Source organism: Camelus ferus, chromosome 27 (assembly GCF_009834535.1).
Source record: "Camelus ferus isolate YT-003-E chromosome 27, BCGSAC_Cfer_1.0, whole genome shotgun sequence".
Lineage (NCBI taxonomy): Eukaryota > Metazoa > Chordata > Mammalia > Artiodactyla > Camelidae > Camelus > Camelus ferus.
The window spans coordinates 8,579,803-8,594,782 of NC_045722.1; the positions used below are offsets into that span (position 1 = coordinate 8,579,803).

General features: G+C 49.7%; 1 protein-coding gene and 1 non-coding gene across 2 annotated transcripts in view; one reads left to right on the forward strand and one right to left on the reverse strand.

Moving 5' to 3' along the window:
• The first annotated feature begins 41 nt into the window (after positions 1-41).
• Positions 42-14,980, forward strand: part of IL16 (interleukin 16) — a 95,678-nt gene continuing 80,739 nt past the window's right edge. The window contains 2 exon segments of the mRNA XM_014563393.2: positions 42-176; positions 628-757. Coding sequence (XP_014418879.2) covers positions 144-176; positions 628-757 — 163 coding nt within the window. The 5' untranslated portion in view covers positions 42-143.
• TRNAV-AAC lies at positions 5,823-5,894 on the reverse strand. Its single transcript has one exon. It is a non-coding gene; the product is annotated as a tRNA-Val (tRNA).

Sequence of the window (14,980 nt, forward strand, 5' to 3'; positions counted from 1 at the left end):
TTCCCCCGAGCCCAACTGCCCTTCTGGGGACACAGGCTGCATTCACCACGCGTCACTCTGCCCCAGCCCTTTGCAGATTTTATGAAAGGCGTTTTCACTTGGATTAAACAGGCGCTGTGTTTGTGTGTGGTGTGTGAGGGAGAATGAATCACTTCAACTTTGGGCAAGGATTTGAGGTGTTGTGTTTGTCCCTTGCAATTACATAAACACACCAGAACTCGTTAAAAAAAGAAAGATTTAGGATGGGGGGTGGGACGCAGAGCCCAGGACTTGGGATGACCTAACACTTCAGCACAGTTTCCATACATTAGACCTCAGAAAGCATTGTGTTCTGCCCTCTCACGGAGTCGCACAGACTCCGAGTCCAAAGGAAAGTTTGAGGTTTTACATTTCTGTTTGTGGTACAGGAAAAGGCTTATGATCTGAGGGCTTGATTCAGTGAAATAACATTGCCTTATACACATTTGCTTCACAAGGAGGGCAGGAGTTGGAAGCGACCGTTTTGAGACGTTAAAGATTTGCTGGCAGAGGGGAAGGGATTTTTTTTTTCCCTCCCTCCCTGCCGAGGAAACGCAGTTCTAACGAGGAGTTACTTTGTAATTTTAACTCATATTCAAATACTTCCAGCCCTCGAAGCTGCCGGAGATCTCCCACGACTTCTTGATCTGGACTCCGAGGGACTGTTCAGGGCTCTCCCTCATCCTCAAAGCCCCCGGCATGAGTTTACAGAAGAGAATCTTCCCTCAAAGGGAGAATGGTAAGTGGAGCTGCTTCTCGGGGATTCTTGGGGAGGTGAGGATGGAGGGTTGGACTTCTGTTGACACTTGCCTGGCGTCGGGGAAGCATAGGGAGGGTAGTTTTGGTTATGCTGTGGGGTGTGTGTGTGTGTATAAGAGTGTGTGTGAGTGTGTGCGTGCATGCATGCACGTGTGTGGTGCAGCAGGACACAACCCCTGTCTGTCTGCATTGTCCTTGCAGAGGCTGGCTGAGAGCTCACTAGGCTGCTTGGCAGAGGGTGAGGGGTGGGCGTATTGCGGGACCCCCAAGGGGGTGAGAGTGAGCCGGGTTTCTGCCTGCCCTCTCTTCCTCACTCAGGGGCGAGGGCATCCGTGTCTAAATGCTGAAGCTGTCAAGAGTCCCCACTGGCTGGGCTCCCTAGAGCGGGATGCAGAACAGAAGGGGGAGCTGCTCAGCTTCTGAGGGGACCGGAGAACAGGTCTCTGGAGCAGGCGGCTGCTCTGTGTCTCACAGATCTGAGCACTGGGAGGGGCTCCAGGTACACTGGCCCGACTCCCTGCCAGCCTGCAGGTACTGCCCGGTGGGTCAGATCCTTCCTTACGGCCACCTCCTTCTTTTGCTCCGGAAACATAAACAAACAGGCATCAGGAAAAGGAATTTTAACCCCTCAGTCCAGCTTTTAAAGTCAACACTGGCAAAGCTTCAGCTCTGTCGTAACTTTGGCATAACAGAGTAAACACGTGGTTTTCTTTAAAGAGGAGAGCAAGGCAAGTCAAAGGCGTATTCTGACTTTCCCAGCTTCAGGGAGACATGGCAGATAAGGCTAGAACCCTGGACCCAATTGGTTAGGCTCTATTCAGGCATCTCTGAGTTCTGAAGAAAGGCAGGGGAGCATAGGGACCAAGAACCAGGGCTGAGGGGTCTGGTTACCGGGACGGAACCTTGGCTCTGAGATGAACAGGCTCGTTGGTTTGGGAAAAGGTATTTAAGCTCGCGACGGCTCAGTTTCCTCCTCTGCGAAGCGGGATCATAAATGCCTACCACACAGGACCACGGGTGCAATAAGCGAGGTGGAGCTGGCGAAGTGGCCTGAGCAGCATATGTGTGATACGAGAACGTTTCAACACCCGTGAGTGGCTGCTCCCGAGTGTGACACAGGGACCTTCGCAGAGCGCCCCACCCCTGGGGTTGTTAGAAGAGGTGCTCCAGGGCCCCAGGTGGCCGTGGCCTCCCCGCCTTAGAGAAAACGGGCCAGGCACTCAGAATGTCCCTCCTCAGAGGTGAATTACAGGGTGCATTTCCCAGCAGTGGGGGATCTTCCAGGACTGGGCTGGACCTGGTATTTAGTAGGTGCTTGGTGTTTGGTGAAACCATTTTATTCATTTTTATTTACATGGGGTCTTGCCGTGGTAACAGACTGTGAGATAAGAGATTTGTGTGTGGAAGGTCACTGGAGAGTGTTCCTGGGGACGACACCTGTGAGGGCTCACCCCGCACAGGGCCGTGAGGCTGGGCCATGAGGCTGCTACAACACAGACCTCAGCCAGTGCTGCTGACCCCGTGGGGCTCTGTACCTGGCAGTGACCCGTCACTGCGTGTGGGCTGCCCTGGGGCCGAGGGCACAACCCTGGGAGAGGCAGCTCCCTCCAGCCGAGGGTGATTGCTGGAGAGAGGCTCCGCTGTGAGCTGTCCCAGGCAGTCTGTGTGTCAGCTCAGGGGATGAGTGCCTCGGTCCCGGGGTTGGGAGCTTGTCTGAGTGACCACCCGTGACATCACTCAAGCACGCTGATCAAGTCCCTTCTTTTCTCTGAGTTCAGCAACTGCAAGATTGAGGATTAAATGCATGGACACCAGTCCAGTTAAGTTCTTACACAGCAGTGTGACCTTGGATAAGCCCCTTCACATATCATTGCCCCTGGTTTTTGTGTATGTGTGTGTGTTTCAATACCTTTATTTTATAATAAGACCAAAAATGGATCAGTCAGATATATAAAATATTTAGTTTATGAAGGCACTTTTTTCTAAGCTAATCCTTTGACAACCTTGAGCTGGAACCAAGTTGAAAAAAATTTTTTTTCTTGAATTCTAGTTGATTTGCAATGTTGTGTTAGTTTCTGGTGTACAGCATAGTGATTCAGTTATATATACATATATATATATTTTTTGGTATATATATATTTTTGTTGAAGTATAGTCAGTTTACAATGTGTCAGTTTCTGGTGTGCAGTATAATGCTTCAGTCATAGATGAACATACTTATATTCATTTTCATATTCTTTTTCACTGTAAGTTACTGCAAGATATTTAATATTATATTCTTTTCCATTATAGGTTATTACAAGATATTGAATACAGTTCTCTATACAGTAGGACCTTGTTGCTGTCTATTTTATATGTAGTAGTATGTTAATACTATCTTTTTATTATAGTATTATGTTAATCCCAAACTCATAATTCATCTTTCCCCTCCCTTCTCCTTTGGTAACCATAAGCTTGCTTTCTATGTCTGTGAGTCTGTTTTCTGTTTTATAAATAAGTTCATTTGCATGTTTTTTAGGTTACACATATAAGTGATATCTGATATTTGTCATTTTCTGTCCAATTTAACTTGCTTAGTATGATAATCTCTAGTTCCATCCACGTTGCTGCAAATGGCATGATTCCATTCTTTTTTATGGCTGAGTAGTATTCCATTGTACATATACACCACATCTTCTTTATCCAATCATCTGTAGATGGACATTTAGGTTGCTTCCACGTCTTGTCTATTGTAAATAGTGCTGCAATGAATATTGGGATGCAGATATCTTGTTGAATTGGAGTTTTCTCCAGATATATGCCCAGCAGTGGGATTGCTGGATCATATGGTAGTTTTATTTTTAGTTTTAAAGGACTCTCCATACTGTTTTCCATAATGGCTGCACCAAATTACATCCCCACCAATAGTGTAGGATGGTTCTCTTTTCTCCACATCCTCTCCAGCATTTATCATTTATGGACTTTTGAATGATGGCCATCCTGACTGGTGTGAGGTAATACCTCATTGTGGTTTTAATTTGCATTCATTGTCCCTGTTACAAGGTGGATGGAAGGGTGTTGAAGCAGAGATGGTTTCTAAGGACCCTTACAGCTCTGCTATTCCACAGCTGCAGATTCTGAGTATGGGACAAGGTGGTTGGTTGTGTCCCTGACAACACGGTCTCCTCCACTGGTGCCTCAATTCCTTCTTACAGAAAGTGGAATCAAGATACCATGTGAGTCCCCATGGCCAGCTGTCATCAGGGCAAGGCTGTGCCTGTTAGACGGGGAGGAGGGCGGGGAGAGGTTTAAGGAGAATTCTGCTGTATTCCTTTTCCATCCTCACCCTGACTTTTCTCCCCAAAACAAAGTAAAACCACAGTGAACACTACCATACATCTTTAATAGTTAAGAGCTATATGATGTTGCCTGGGACAAAGATAGATGGTAGCTGGATTTATTTTATTGCCTTCCCCACCCCACCACCCATTTTCTATTTCTTTTTCAATCTACAAAGAATGAAGTCACGTTCTTAAACACTTGGAATTCATTTTCAACCCATGATTTATATAGAGCATGCTGGGCTTCAGGCACTGTGCTGGACTCCGGGGATCTGACGGGAGACTTGAGGCAAACAATGACACACACATAAATATAATGACAAAGAGGGGTAGGTGCCATGAGAGGCTCTAACCAGGGAACCGACCTAGTCTGGTGCATCAGGGTGGGCTTCCCTGAGGAGACGCTGTTTGAACTGTGTGCAGGGTGCGGGAGCTTGGTGGGGTGCAGAGGTGGAGAAGCAAGCTCTAGGTAAAGGGAACAGCATGCTGCAGAACAGGGATGAGGAAAGAGGACAGTGTCAAATCTTCCGAGCTTAACTTAAGCACTGTGAGCTTTGTAAGCATACTTCCATCCAGCCTGTTTTTCTTGCAGCATTAAAAAAAAAAAAAAACTCATCATGGTGACTTGTTGGCTCAGGGAAAAAGAAATTTTGCTGGTGGTTCAAGGCCTCAGGAGCCTTTCTCTCCATGTGTCAGCCAGTCATCTCTGTTCTCCACATCTGGTGGCTGGCCCCCACCGGTGCCCCCTGGAAACCTCTCTGTAATTACTAAGCACCTCCCTTCACCTGGGTGCTTGTCAGCACCAGGCGCTGATTTAGTGTCCTGCTGGGCCAGACTCGTTGGATCTCCCTGCCACAAGCCTTTGAGGCACATACCCCGTTGTCTTTATTTTGTAGGTGAACAAAAAGGAGGCATGGGGAGCTTATCCAAATGGGGAGGGGCAGGACTGAGACTGGAACCCAGGCAGGTTTGTTTCATCCCAAAGCCCGTGTTGTTACCACATGGCTGAGAAATAACAAGTGATCCCTGTCTACACACAGACCGATTCGTGTGCTGGTGTTTCCATTCGGTGTTAGGCTTCTCAGTCCCTGCCGAGTTATCAGAACCATCACCATCATGGCCTCAGAAAACCACATCAGTGACACAGTGGATTTCACCATCCCCCGAAGTAGTGACTCCTTAGCTTGCTTTCATTTGTAGCTTTTCTAGAATATTATTATGAAAACTGTTCAAACATACAGAAAAGTGGAAAGAATTGTAGTCGACAAGCATATACCCGCTATATAAATTCTGCAAGTACCCTTTTACTCAGTTTACCTTGTCGCACGACCATCCATCCCTGCACCCCCTCTCCATCCCTGCATCTCTTATGTTTTGAATACATTTCCAAGTAAGTTTCACGCATCACCACACTTCACCTCTAAACACTTTAGCATGTGTTTGATTAAACCAAGTTCAGTATTTGATTGCTATTATTCTTTTAGGTAAAATTTACATACAGTGAAATGTATGTATCTTATATGTGCCATTCAGTTAATTTTGAAAAACGCATACAATTATGTAAAGTTAATTTTGAAAAACCGCATACAATTATGTAAGACAAACTCTTAGCATGATAAGGAACATTACCCTCACTCCAGAAAGCTCTACCATGCCCCTTCTCTTTCAGTTGTTTGTTTTGTTTTAGGTGGGAGGTAATTAGGTTTGTTTGTTTATTTATTTAAATGGAGGTACTGGGGATTGAACCCAGGACCTTGTGTATGTTAAGCACACACTCTACCACTGAGCTATACCCTCTCCTGCTAGTCTCCGTTTTTACTAATAATACATAATGTGTGACTAGATTTAAAGGCCTGGTTTAATAAAGTACAGTACCTGCTTTGTCCTACCTTGGCCATGGGGGCAGAACCCTCGGTCGTAAAGGCCCCCGCGTCTGCGGGGCAGACCTCACAAGGGGTTCAAGTGCAGAGTTCGGGCTGAGGCTTTGGGAGAAGCGAGTGGCACCAAGCAGAAGGTTTTTCGGGGCTGTGAGGAAGCAGATACAGACTGGTGCAGGGTGGAGGGGTACGGGATTAAGAGCTGGAGCTCCGGGGTCTGACCGTGGAGTTAGGAACAGACCAGGACAGAGGAGCTGGAGCAGGGGCCCTGTCATAGGAGCTGGACCCTTGGGTGGTGGGGAGAACGCCTAGGGCCTCCCGTGGGGCCCCCATGGGGCCCCCGTGGATCCTGAGTCAGGGTGATGGGTACCAAATAGTTTTCACCGGGGCCGCCTTCTGCTTCCTGCTGTGGTCCAGACTGGTCCAGGAATTGAAGCCAGTGCCTGCATCTGTCACTGGGGAGATGAACACAGGAGCAGCCAAAATGGGTTGCATGCAGTGTCGGATGGATATATTTTGAGCATCTGAATCGCTGTGATGGTATGAGACAGAAATGGAGAGGGTCCAAACGCAGGGACCCCTGGCTCCTGCACGCTGCCGGTGTTCCCCGATGCCAGTGGCATCTGGGGCACGGAGGGTGGAGTGCTGTTGAGAGAAGGCAGAGCAAGCTGCTGTCGGCTGAATTACTACCACGTGTCAGGCAGTGACTGCGTTCTTATTTAAGTCTCATAATAACGTATTTCACAAATGAAAAATCTGAAGCTCAGCAGCGGGAGTGGCTTATCCCAGGTCACACAGCCAGTCAGCAGCAGCCTGGTAAGAGCTCAGGCCTCTGGACTCCTGGACCAGTGCTCTTCCCAGGCGTACCCTGCCTGTGGCTGGAGCGTGCATGTACATACCCGGGTGTGCAGGGCAGTTAGTTATAGCCGTCTGTCTCTGTATTGTATCTGTGTCTATGCATCTGACCACAGAGATCCCTGTCTCCCTCCTTCTTCCTGCATTTTTTGCTTGTTACTTTTCCTCTTCTCATCCCTTCTTCCTAACAGCTATTTAATGTCCATGTTGTGCCGGGGACTGTACAGGACTACAGATAGAGAGGGGCTGGGGGAGGCACAGTCCCTGACATCCAGGATCTCATAGTTACTGGCTAAGGCACAGATGAGAGAGCGCCGAGAGCATAGAAGGGCAGCTCCTAATTAAATCAGTGATTTAGGAGGGAGGTGTCAGGGAAGACTTCCTGGAGGAGGTGATGTTGAGCCAAACCCAGAACAACACATGAGAGTTGGCCAGGAAGCAGGGGCTCTGTGAGTTAGAAAGGACATCGTGTGCGTGCGCTGAGGTGCGGAGGTGGGAGAAGGCACAAAGCATCTGGAGGAACTTCAAGCCTGGGGGAGACAAGCCTGCGACCTTGGGCAGGGATTTAAAATTTTTACTTATTGAGTCAGTCATGTCATGACAATAACAAATTAAGAAAAGAAAGTAGGGATTTCTTCATCTTGAAAAATGTTGCTTTCTGATGCAAGGCAGGAAGCGGCGTTCCTCAGATAACTGTGTGGGCAGAAGGGGTGCCGGTGGCGGGGACCGGCCACCTCCCCGGCCAAGCACGCTCCACCTCAGCTTGTCCCTCATCCAGTCTGAAAACCCACCAGCAGGGGTCCGGCCCTCTTGCTGGGGGAGCTCTAGCATCCCCGGCATCCCCATAAGAGCCAGACGAGACGAGGGACTGTCTCTACACCCTTGTGAAAGGCAAGACCCCAAACTGAACACACAGTTCCTGCCAAAATCTTGCTGAGTGGAAACATTCACCCCCTCCTTCTCTTCCTGGATGTGTCATTCATTAATACCTGGCCTTTTCTTGTGGCCTGGTGGGGGTGGGGGCAGGCCCTGCAAGCCATCTCAATCTTGGCCTTGAAAAAGCACCATCCAAGGCAGACCATCCCCTCCGGCTGTGGTGTTTAACCCTTTCTCAACCCGCGCATGTGACTGGGCTGACTGGGATGGGTAGGGAGGTCCAGATTGCTCAACTCGGCATAGTTTATTTATTCAGTGTTTATTTCCAGGACCAGGATTGCCTGGACGTTGTTGTCGGATAAACCTCGGGTTCAGATGCTGGCCCCGTGCTTTCTACCACCTCGTGCATCCTCCTTCTCCCTTCCTCGTCCGGAGAACAGGGATGAACAATGGCCCCAACCCTATCTCCTTAATGCGGAGATAGACGCTGTGTGGACAGTCTTAGCACAGTGTCCGGCCCACAGCAAGCGCTGCACAGATGACAGTCAAGGTTCTGTATCTCCAGGTATTTTCCTTCGTCCTATAGCTACAAGTTAAATTAAGCGACTGTATTCTTTTTTAGCGGGGAGCAGTTATGAAGGTCCTGGGGACTAAACCCAGGACCTCGTGCATGCTAAGCATGTGCTCCACCACTGAGCTACACCCTCCCCACTAAACCCTCCCCCCTCTGCTTGTCCACTCCGAAGGGTGATGGATGCTCTCGGAAATAAACTCTCATCCCTTGGAGAGAACATTCTCACTCTTTCCTCATCTGTGGCCTTGAGACACTAGGAGAGAGGGCGTGAATACGTTTGTTTTTTTAAGTTCCATCTAAATCTGAGTCTAATCACGTAAATTAGATTAAGAAGATGTATGCAAGAGTTCTTTGTAAACTCTAAAGTACAAACAAATGTAGAAGCTCATTACATGGCATTAGTCATTTATTTATTCATTCAGTTTTGGGTTGATTCAGTCAGTAAATGTTTACCGAGCCCTTCTGGGCTGGGCATGTCCTAGGGCCTGCGGTGAGCAAAGCTGATGAGTCGCTGTTTGGGTGCTTGCTTTCTAGGTGGGACACAGAAGTGATACTCAAGGACTAACAAGACACCTTCAGATGGTGATGGTTCTGTGAAGAGAGTAGAAAAGGGGCATGTAGTAGGGAGGACCCGGGGCTGGTATAGATTGGGTGGACAGGAAAGGCCACATTTAGGATATCAGGGCAGGAAGGAGCCCCCCACATGAAGATCTGGAAGTGGAAACTTCCCGGAAGAGGAAACGGCTTGGACAAAAGCCTTAGGGTGACATGGGCTTGGCTTGTTCAGAAAAGGGAAGACAAGCAGGGGCAAGATGTTAGTCTTTTGAGACATGGTAAGGAATTTGGATTTTATTTTGAAAAAGCAATGCAGAGTCTTGGGGGAGGGGTACTGGGTGGGGCCCAGGGTATTTTTAGGCCAATGACCCACTCTTCTGTGTGATACTGTCATGGTGGGTACATGTTATTATGCATTTGTCAAAGCCCATGGAATATACAACCCGAAGAGCGAACCCTAGTGTTGGCTATGGAATTTAGTTAATAATCCTGTCCCAGTGTTGATGTATCAGTTGTAAGAAGGTACTGCACTAAGGCAAGATGTTCATAACAGAAGCAGCTGTGCATGGAACTCATGGGAACTCTGTGTACTTTCTGCACAATTTTTCTGTAAAATTAAAACTTCTCTAAAAAATAAAGCCTTTTTTTAAGTTAAAAATGTTTTAAAAAGCAATGCATACAACAGAATACTACTTAGCCGTAAAAAAGAATAAAATAATGCCATTTGCAGCAACAGGGATGGACCTAGAGATCGTCATTCTGAGTGAAGTAAGCCAGAAGGAGAAAGAAAAATACCATATGAGATCACTCATATGTAGAATCTAAAAATAAAAAAAAACTCATCTACAAGACAGAAACAGACTCGCAGGCGTAGTAAACAGTCTTACGGTTACCAGGGAAAGGGGGTGGGAAGGGCTAAATTTGGGAGTTTGAGATTTACAAATGTTGGCCACTATATATATAAATAGATTTTTAAAAAAAGTTTCCTCTACATAGCACAGGAAACTATGTTTAATATCTTATAATAACCTTTAATGAAAAAAAATGAAAATGAATACATGTAGACATATGCATGACTGGGACACTGTGCCGTACACCAGAAATGGACACATTGTACTTGACTGTACTGCAATACAAAATAAATACATTAATTTTTAAAAAAAAGCAATGCAAAGGCCTAGGAGGGGTTTATATAGGTGGGTGCCATGATCCATTTGATATTTTCCCAAAACTGACCTGGTTATTGTGTGGAAGTGGGTTATGGCGCCCCGAGGAGGAGCACGATGCCCGGTTAGAAGGGGAGTGTGGTTATCAGCGAGGAGGCGATGGTGGTCGAGTTAGGACGGTGGCAGTGAAGATGGAGACAAGAGGTTGGATTTGTCACGTCTTCTGTGGGTTGGGCTGGTGGGAATTGGCTGATAAATTGGCTGTGATGTGAGAAGAGAGGAGGGGAGAGAGCAGGAGAGAGTCAAGAGAAACAGAGAGAAGGACAGATCAAGACTAATAAAGGCCGACACGGAGGGCTTGTTCTGGCAGGCCTTTCCTAGGAGCTCTCCCAGTGTCACCACATTTAGTCTGCAGGAGCCCTGGGAGGCAGGTCCTGGTGCAGTAACCATCCTATGGGAGGGCAAGCCAATCTGCAGAGAGGTGCCTCTTCCCGCCCGTGATGTCCCATCTGGCCAGGGACAGGCCTGAGCCATGAATCCAGGAATTCTGGTTTCAGAACCCATGTTCTTACCTCCTTGATATGGTTTTGGTTTTTTTTTTGTTGTTTTTTTTTTTGCCTTGTGCAAATGAGTGGGCAATGGTGACAACTACCAAAATATGGAAGCCGGGGAGGAAGAGAGTTCACTGGGGGAAATCAAGAGTACTGGGTGATGGTGTGAAGTCTGAACTACCTGTTAGACCATCAGAGGAGATGTTAAGCAGGTGGGGGGAAGAAAGGGTTTAGAACTCAGAGGAAGGTCCAAGGCTGGGGACATGCCCCTCTGCAGTGGGAGTTTTTAATTCCATCTGGCAGGTGAGTAAACCAAAGCCAAGATGTGAGCACGATCGCATAGCAGTCCTTGGCCGAGCTTGGCATGCAGGTCGGGGGCCCCAGTTCTAACTGCCGCAGGGCTCTGCCAGCTGCATCTGCCCTCCTTTCCTTAGGCGGGAAACGTGCTGGGCTGTGGAGCAGATGAGGGCGCAGAGGGAAGACGCCCTCCTGTTTCTGGACGAGGTCCTGGCGGGCACTGATGGGATACAGTCTGCACCTCGAGGGAATCCACCCTGTGTCAGTAAAGATCAGGCAGGACTCAATGTACCTTCTGGGAGTGAGCCAGCAAGTATGATCTGAAAATGGAGGGGCGGGAGCTGGGTTCAGGCCCAGGTGGCGAGGGCTCCGGCCTGGTGTAGGAGGGAGGCTGCAGGATCTGGGAAGAGGAAGGCTGGCCTCTTCACGCCTGAGCTACCAAACTGCCCCCCCCCCCCCAGCCTTTCTGCCAGTGAAACAGCCTTGGGGGCTGATCCCTGGGCCCGAGCCCCAGCTGCAGTGGGCCCAGGGAATTGAAGGAGGCTGTGCGGTGAGGGCGGCAGGTGGCCCTGATGGAAGCCCATGCTCCCTGCACTTTAGAAGTTACTCCACTGCCCTCCAGGCTCAGCTGTGCAATGTGGAACTGTCCCCCACACCCGCTGACAAAGGCAGCTTTGTCCCCAGAGTGCCTCCCTGTGACTGTGGGCCTGGGTCTCACAGCTGTAGCTGGATCTCCGCAGGCTTGCGTGGAATTCCAGGGGCTTCCTACGAGTTGCACCTACACCCTGATTAAAGCGCCCAGCAAGCCCCGAAACATCTGAGGGTAAGCATCTGAAAACAAGTCCATTTTTTCAGAAGAGAGGGCCACACACAAGCCCCAGCCTGGCTCACACAAACGGCTCACAGAGGCTGTGCTTAGGAGAGATGTGTGGGATGTTCTTGAAGGGCAGATGGGTTAAATGTCACCCTTACATTAGGCTCTCCAAGGGGACCTGCGGGGGAAAAGCACGCTGGTCACACGATGAAAATCCTGATGGGACAAACAGAAGTGCCTTGTCCCTTCATGCCATGGGTCTCAGCATGCTCTACGGAAGTCAAGTCCTCGGTTCTCGAACTTGAGATGGCACCAGAGTCAGCTGGAGGCCTTGCAGAAGCAGAGTGCCAGGCCCCACCCCCAGAGCTTCGGATTCTGGAGGACTAGTTGCAGCCTGAAAATTTGCATTTCTAGTAAAATCTTCTCTGTGCTCGAACGTGTTACGTAACTTACTGCCCCCTCCCTTCTTTTCCCCTGGAGGCGTCCTTCTTGATGCCCACTGCTGGCCTGAGGGCCAGACTGGCTCCTGAGGGCCAGTTTCTTATTTTAAGGACAGCCTGGCCCAGAGAGGCGACGCGATGCTGTGAAGAGAGCCTGGCCTTACGGCGTCAGGTGGGTCTTGACTGGACTCCAGGCTCTATAACTTGCTAGCCAGGCGACCTCTGGGAAGCGGCTGGACTTCGCTAAGCCAGGGATGGGCTCCAACCCAGGGTCACCAGGCCTGGCCCGTAGGAGGCACTCAATGAGCTTTTGTGCAGCGGCTTTTCCACCTGTAAAATGATTATGATAATATTTACTAGATTGAGGGCAAGATTGTGTGAGCTGACGTTTGTGCCAGACCCTGTGGAGGCTTGAGTGATGTCCTTTACCTTTCTGTCCACCCGCCCGGCCACTTCCGGGTTGTCCAAAGAAGGCGGGGGCTGACTGGGGCTGCAGTGAGCAGCCTCGCTGGGTGCTGGGGTCCTGGGCGGGGCTGGCCTCCTGCGTGTCCTCTGCCAGCCCAGCAGATGGTGGACTTTGTTCTGAGGCTGAGCTTCCCAGTGCTGGCAGCACAGCCCTTTTGGACCAAGCCTCTTCACGTGGAGAAGTCAGATGGCTCGGGTCGGGAGTCTCCGAGCGAACCCGTGCCAGGCTGGACACAGTTGCCCTGAGTCACCTGTCCAGAGCAGGTGGTGAAAGCAGTGTCTGACTCACAGCATCCCAGCCATCGGAGCCTGGGATCCGATTCGGAGACCAGCTTCTGTGTGAGAAAGGAGCATCCATTCCTCATTCTTTGCCGGCTCTGACCCAGGCCCGGGCTCTGGCTTTCCTGGGGTAAACGGTGCCTTGGTCTCTGCTGGGCAGCTGGAGAGTGAAGCCAAGGAGGTGGCAGCCCCAGGGGCCGTGAGCAGAGAGGTAGGTGGGTCCAGGGGAGTGAAGGTCCCTTGGGAAGTGGCTCTGATCAGTTAACGGGGGCAGGAGGCTGGCCTCCGTGACCTGTGTGGGGAGGGCTTGGTTGCTGGCGTTCAGTTTCCTGTTTGGAAGCTGTGCTGAGGTTGGGCAGGAGCAGGCGCCGGTTGCTTAGGTGGGAACTGGGTGGCCCTGTGCTACCGAGTGAGGGGGGAAAGGCTGCTTGGGGAGAGGACTGTCACTTTCCTCACACCACAGCCCCAGGAACTTCTGGTTCTGGAATTTCCACCTTATCAGCCAAGGCCTCATCCCTGGGACTGGGGATGTGGAAGGAGGCAGAAGGAAGGATGGAGAGGAGGGAGCGGAGGCACTGGGGAGGCCTCCCCGCTGCCTGCCAGGCTCCTCCTCTCCAAGGCGGGCACGGCGCGTGGGCACCGTGGGAAGAGGGTTCCCTCTGCCTGTCAGTCATTCCACTTGTTTAGATGAGGGTCCACTTGCTTTACACTAATTCCGCGTGGTTTCAGGCCCATGGTCAGTGTTCTTTTGGTTGATGAATGTGCCTGTTCCGTTGTCAGAGGACTCAGAAACCCAGCAGATTCCTGTGCCCTGTGGACACAGGGAAGCTGCCACTTCCTTCTGTTGCCAAGTGAAATGCTCCCGTTTCAGGCCAGGCCCCTCGAAGGGGGCGCCTCTGTCCCAGGAGCCCAGCACCGAGCCTTCCCCACGCGGCCCAGGCTGCTGCTCTGCGGCCTCTTGCCCTTTCTCCAGGCTGCTGGGAAGGACAGGAGGGCTCCACTCCGTTCCTCTCCTCCGTTCTCTTTTCTGTCCTGCAGTTACGTGGTAGCCGACATTTATGACCACCGGAGGGGGCACCTGCTGTATTCCAGACATGCCGGAGGCATGAGCTTTCAGGGTGGGCCAGTCGCCTTCTCAAAGCCCCTGCTGCTCACTTACTCAGCCCCACTAATGCTGATTAGCCATACTTAATATCTCAGCCATTTCCCGTGCGCTCTTCCTGCCCCAGGCTCTGTGCTAAAATCTTCGCTGCGTCATCTCATCTGAGCCTTACAACCCAGAGTTAGGTAGTGTACCCCCCAAACTGAGAGATGAGGTGACTGGCCCAGGGTCACTCAGCTAGAAAGTGGCACTGAACCCCAGCCCGCCTGCCTCCCAAATCCACACTCGTAACTGCTCCGCTAAGTGCCTCCACAAATACTTCTGTTCCCTAAACCCAAAGACAGTCATATATCCACAGGGCGAAAAAGAAATCTGAGTTGGATTATGATTACCTACAGCAGGTGTTGTCTAATTCTTTTGATCCATGGAAACCTTTTTAGAATTGAAATCTTACATAAAAATTCACACATGTACAAAAATGTACACAGTTAGAAGGAGAATTTTTCAGGCTGAAGGCAGGCCAGGAGTTTGGGAACTGCCCTCTTGCCAAGATCCCCCCCTCCTTTTTCTGCACCCCAGCCGGCGCCCCACCGACCCCGGTATTTGGAGGTGGAAGGAGGAGGGTGCAATTTGAAATGAAATCCACTTTCCAGCAGGACAGGGTCTTCCTTCCTTAGCCACAACTGCTCATCTACCCGGATGGGCAGTTTGGGCCCTTTCCCCTCTGTTCACACCCCCTGGCTCCAGTGTCACCAAGAGATCTGCTCTGATCTGAATACAGAAGAGTCTTTTAAAACTTTGAGTGTATTTAAAAAAAAATTATTATATATATATTTTTATTGAAGTATAGTCAGTTTACAATATTGTGTCCATTTCTGGTGTACAGCATAATGCTTCAGTCATACATGAACATATATATATTTATTTTCATATTCTTTTTCACCATAAGTTACTACAAGATGTTGAATATAGTTCTCTGTGGTATACAGTGTGAAATTATTGTTTATCTATTTTATATTTATTAGCTAGTGT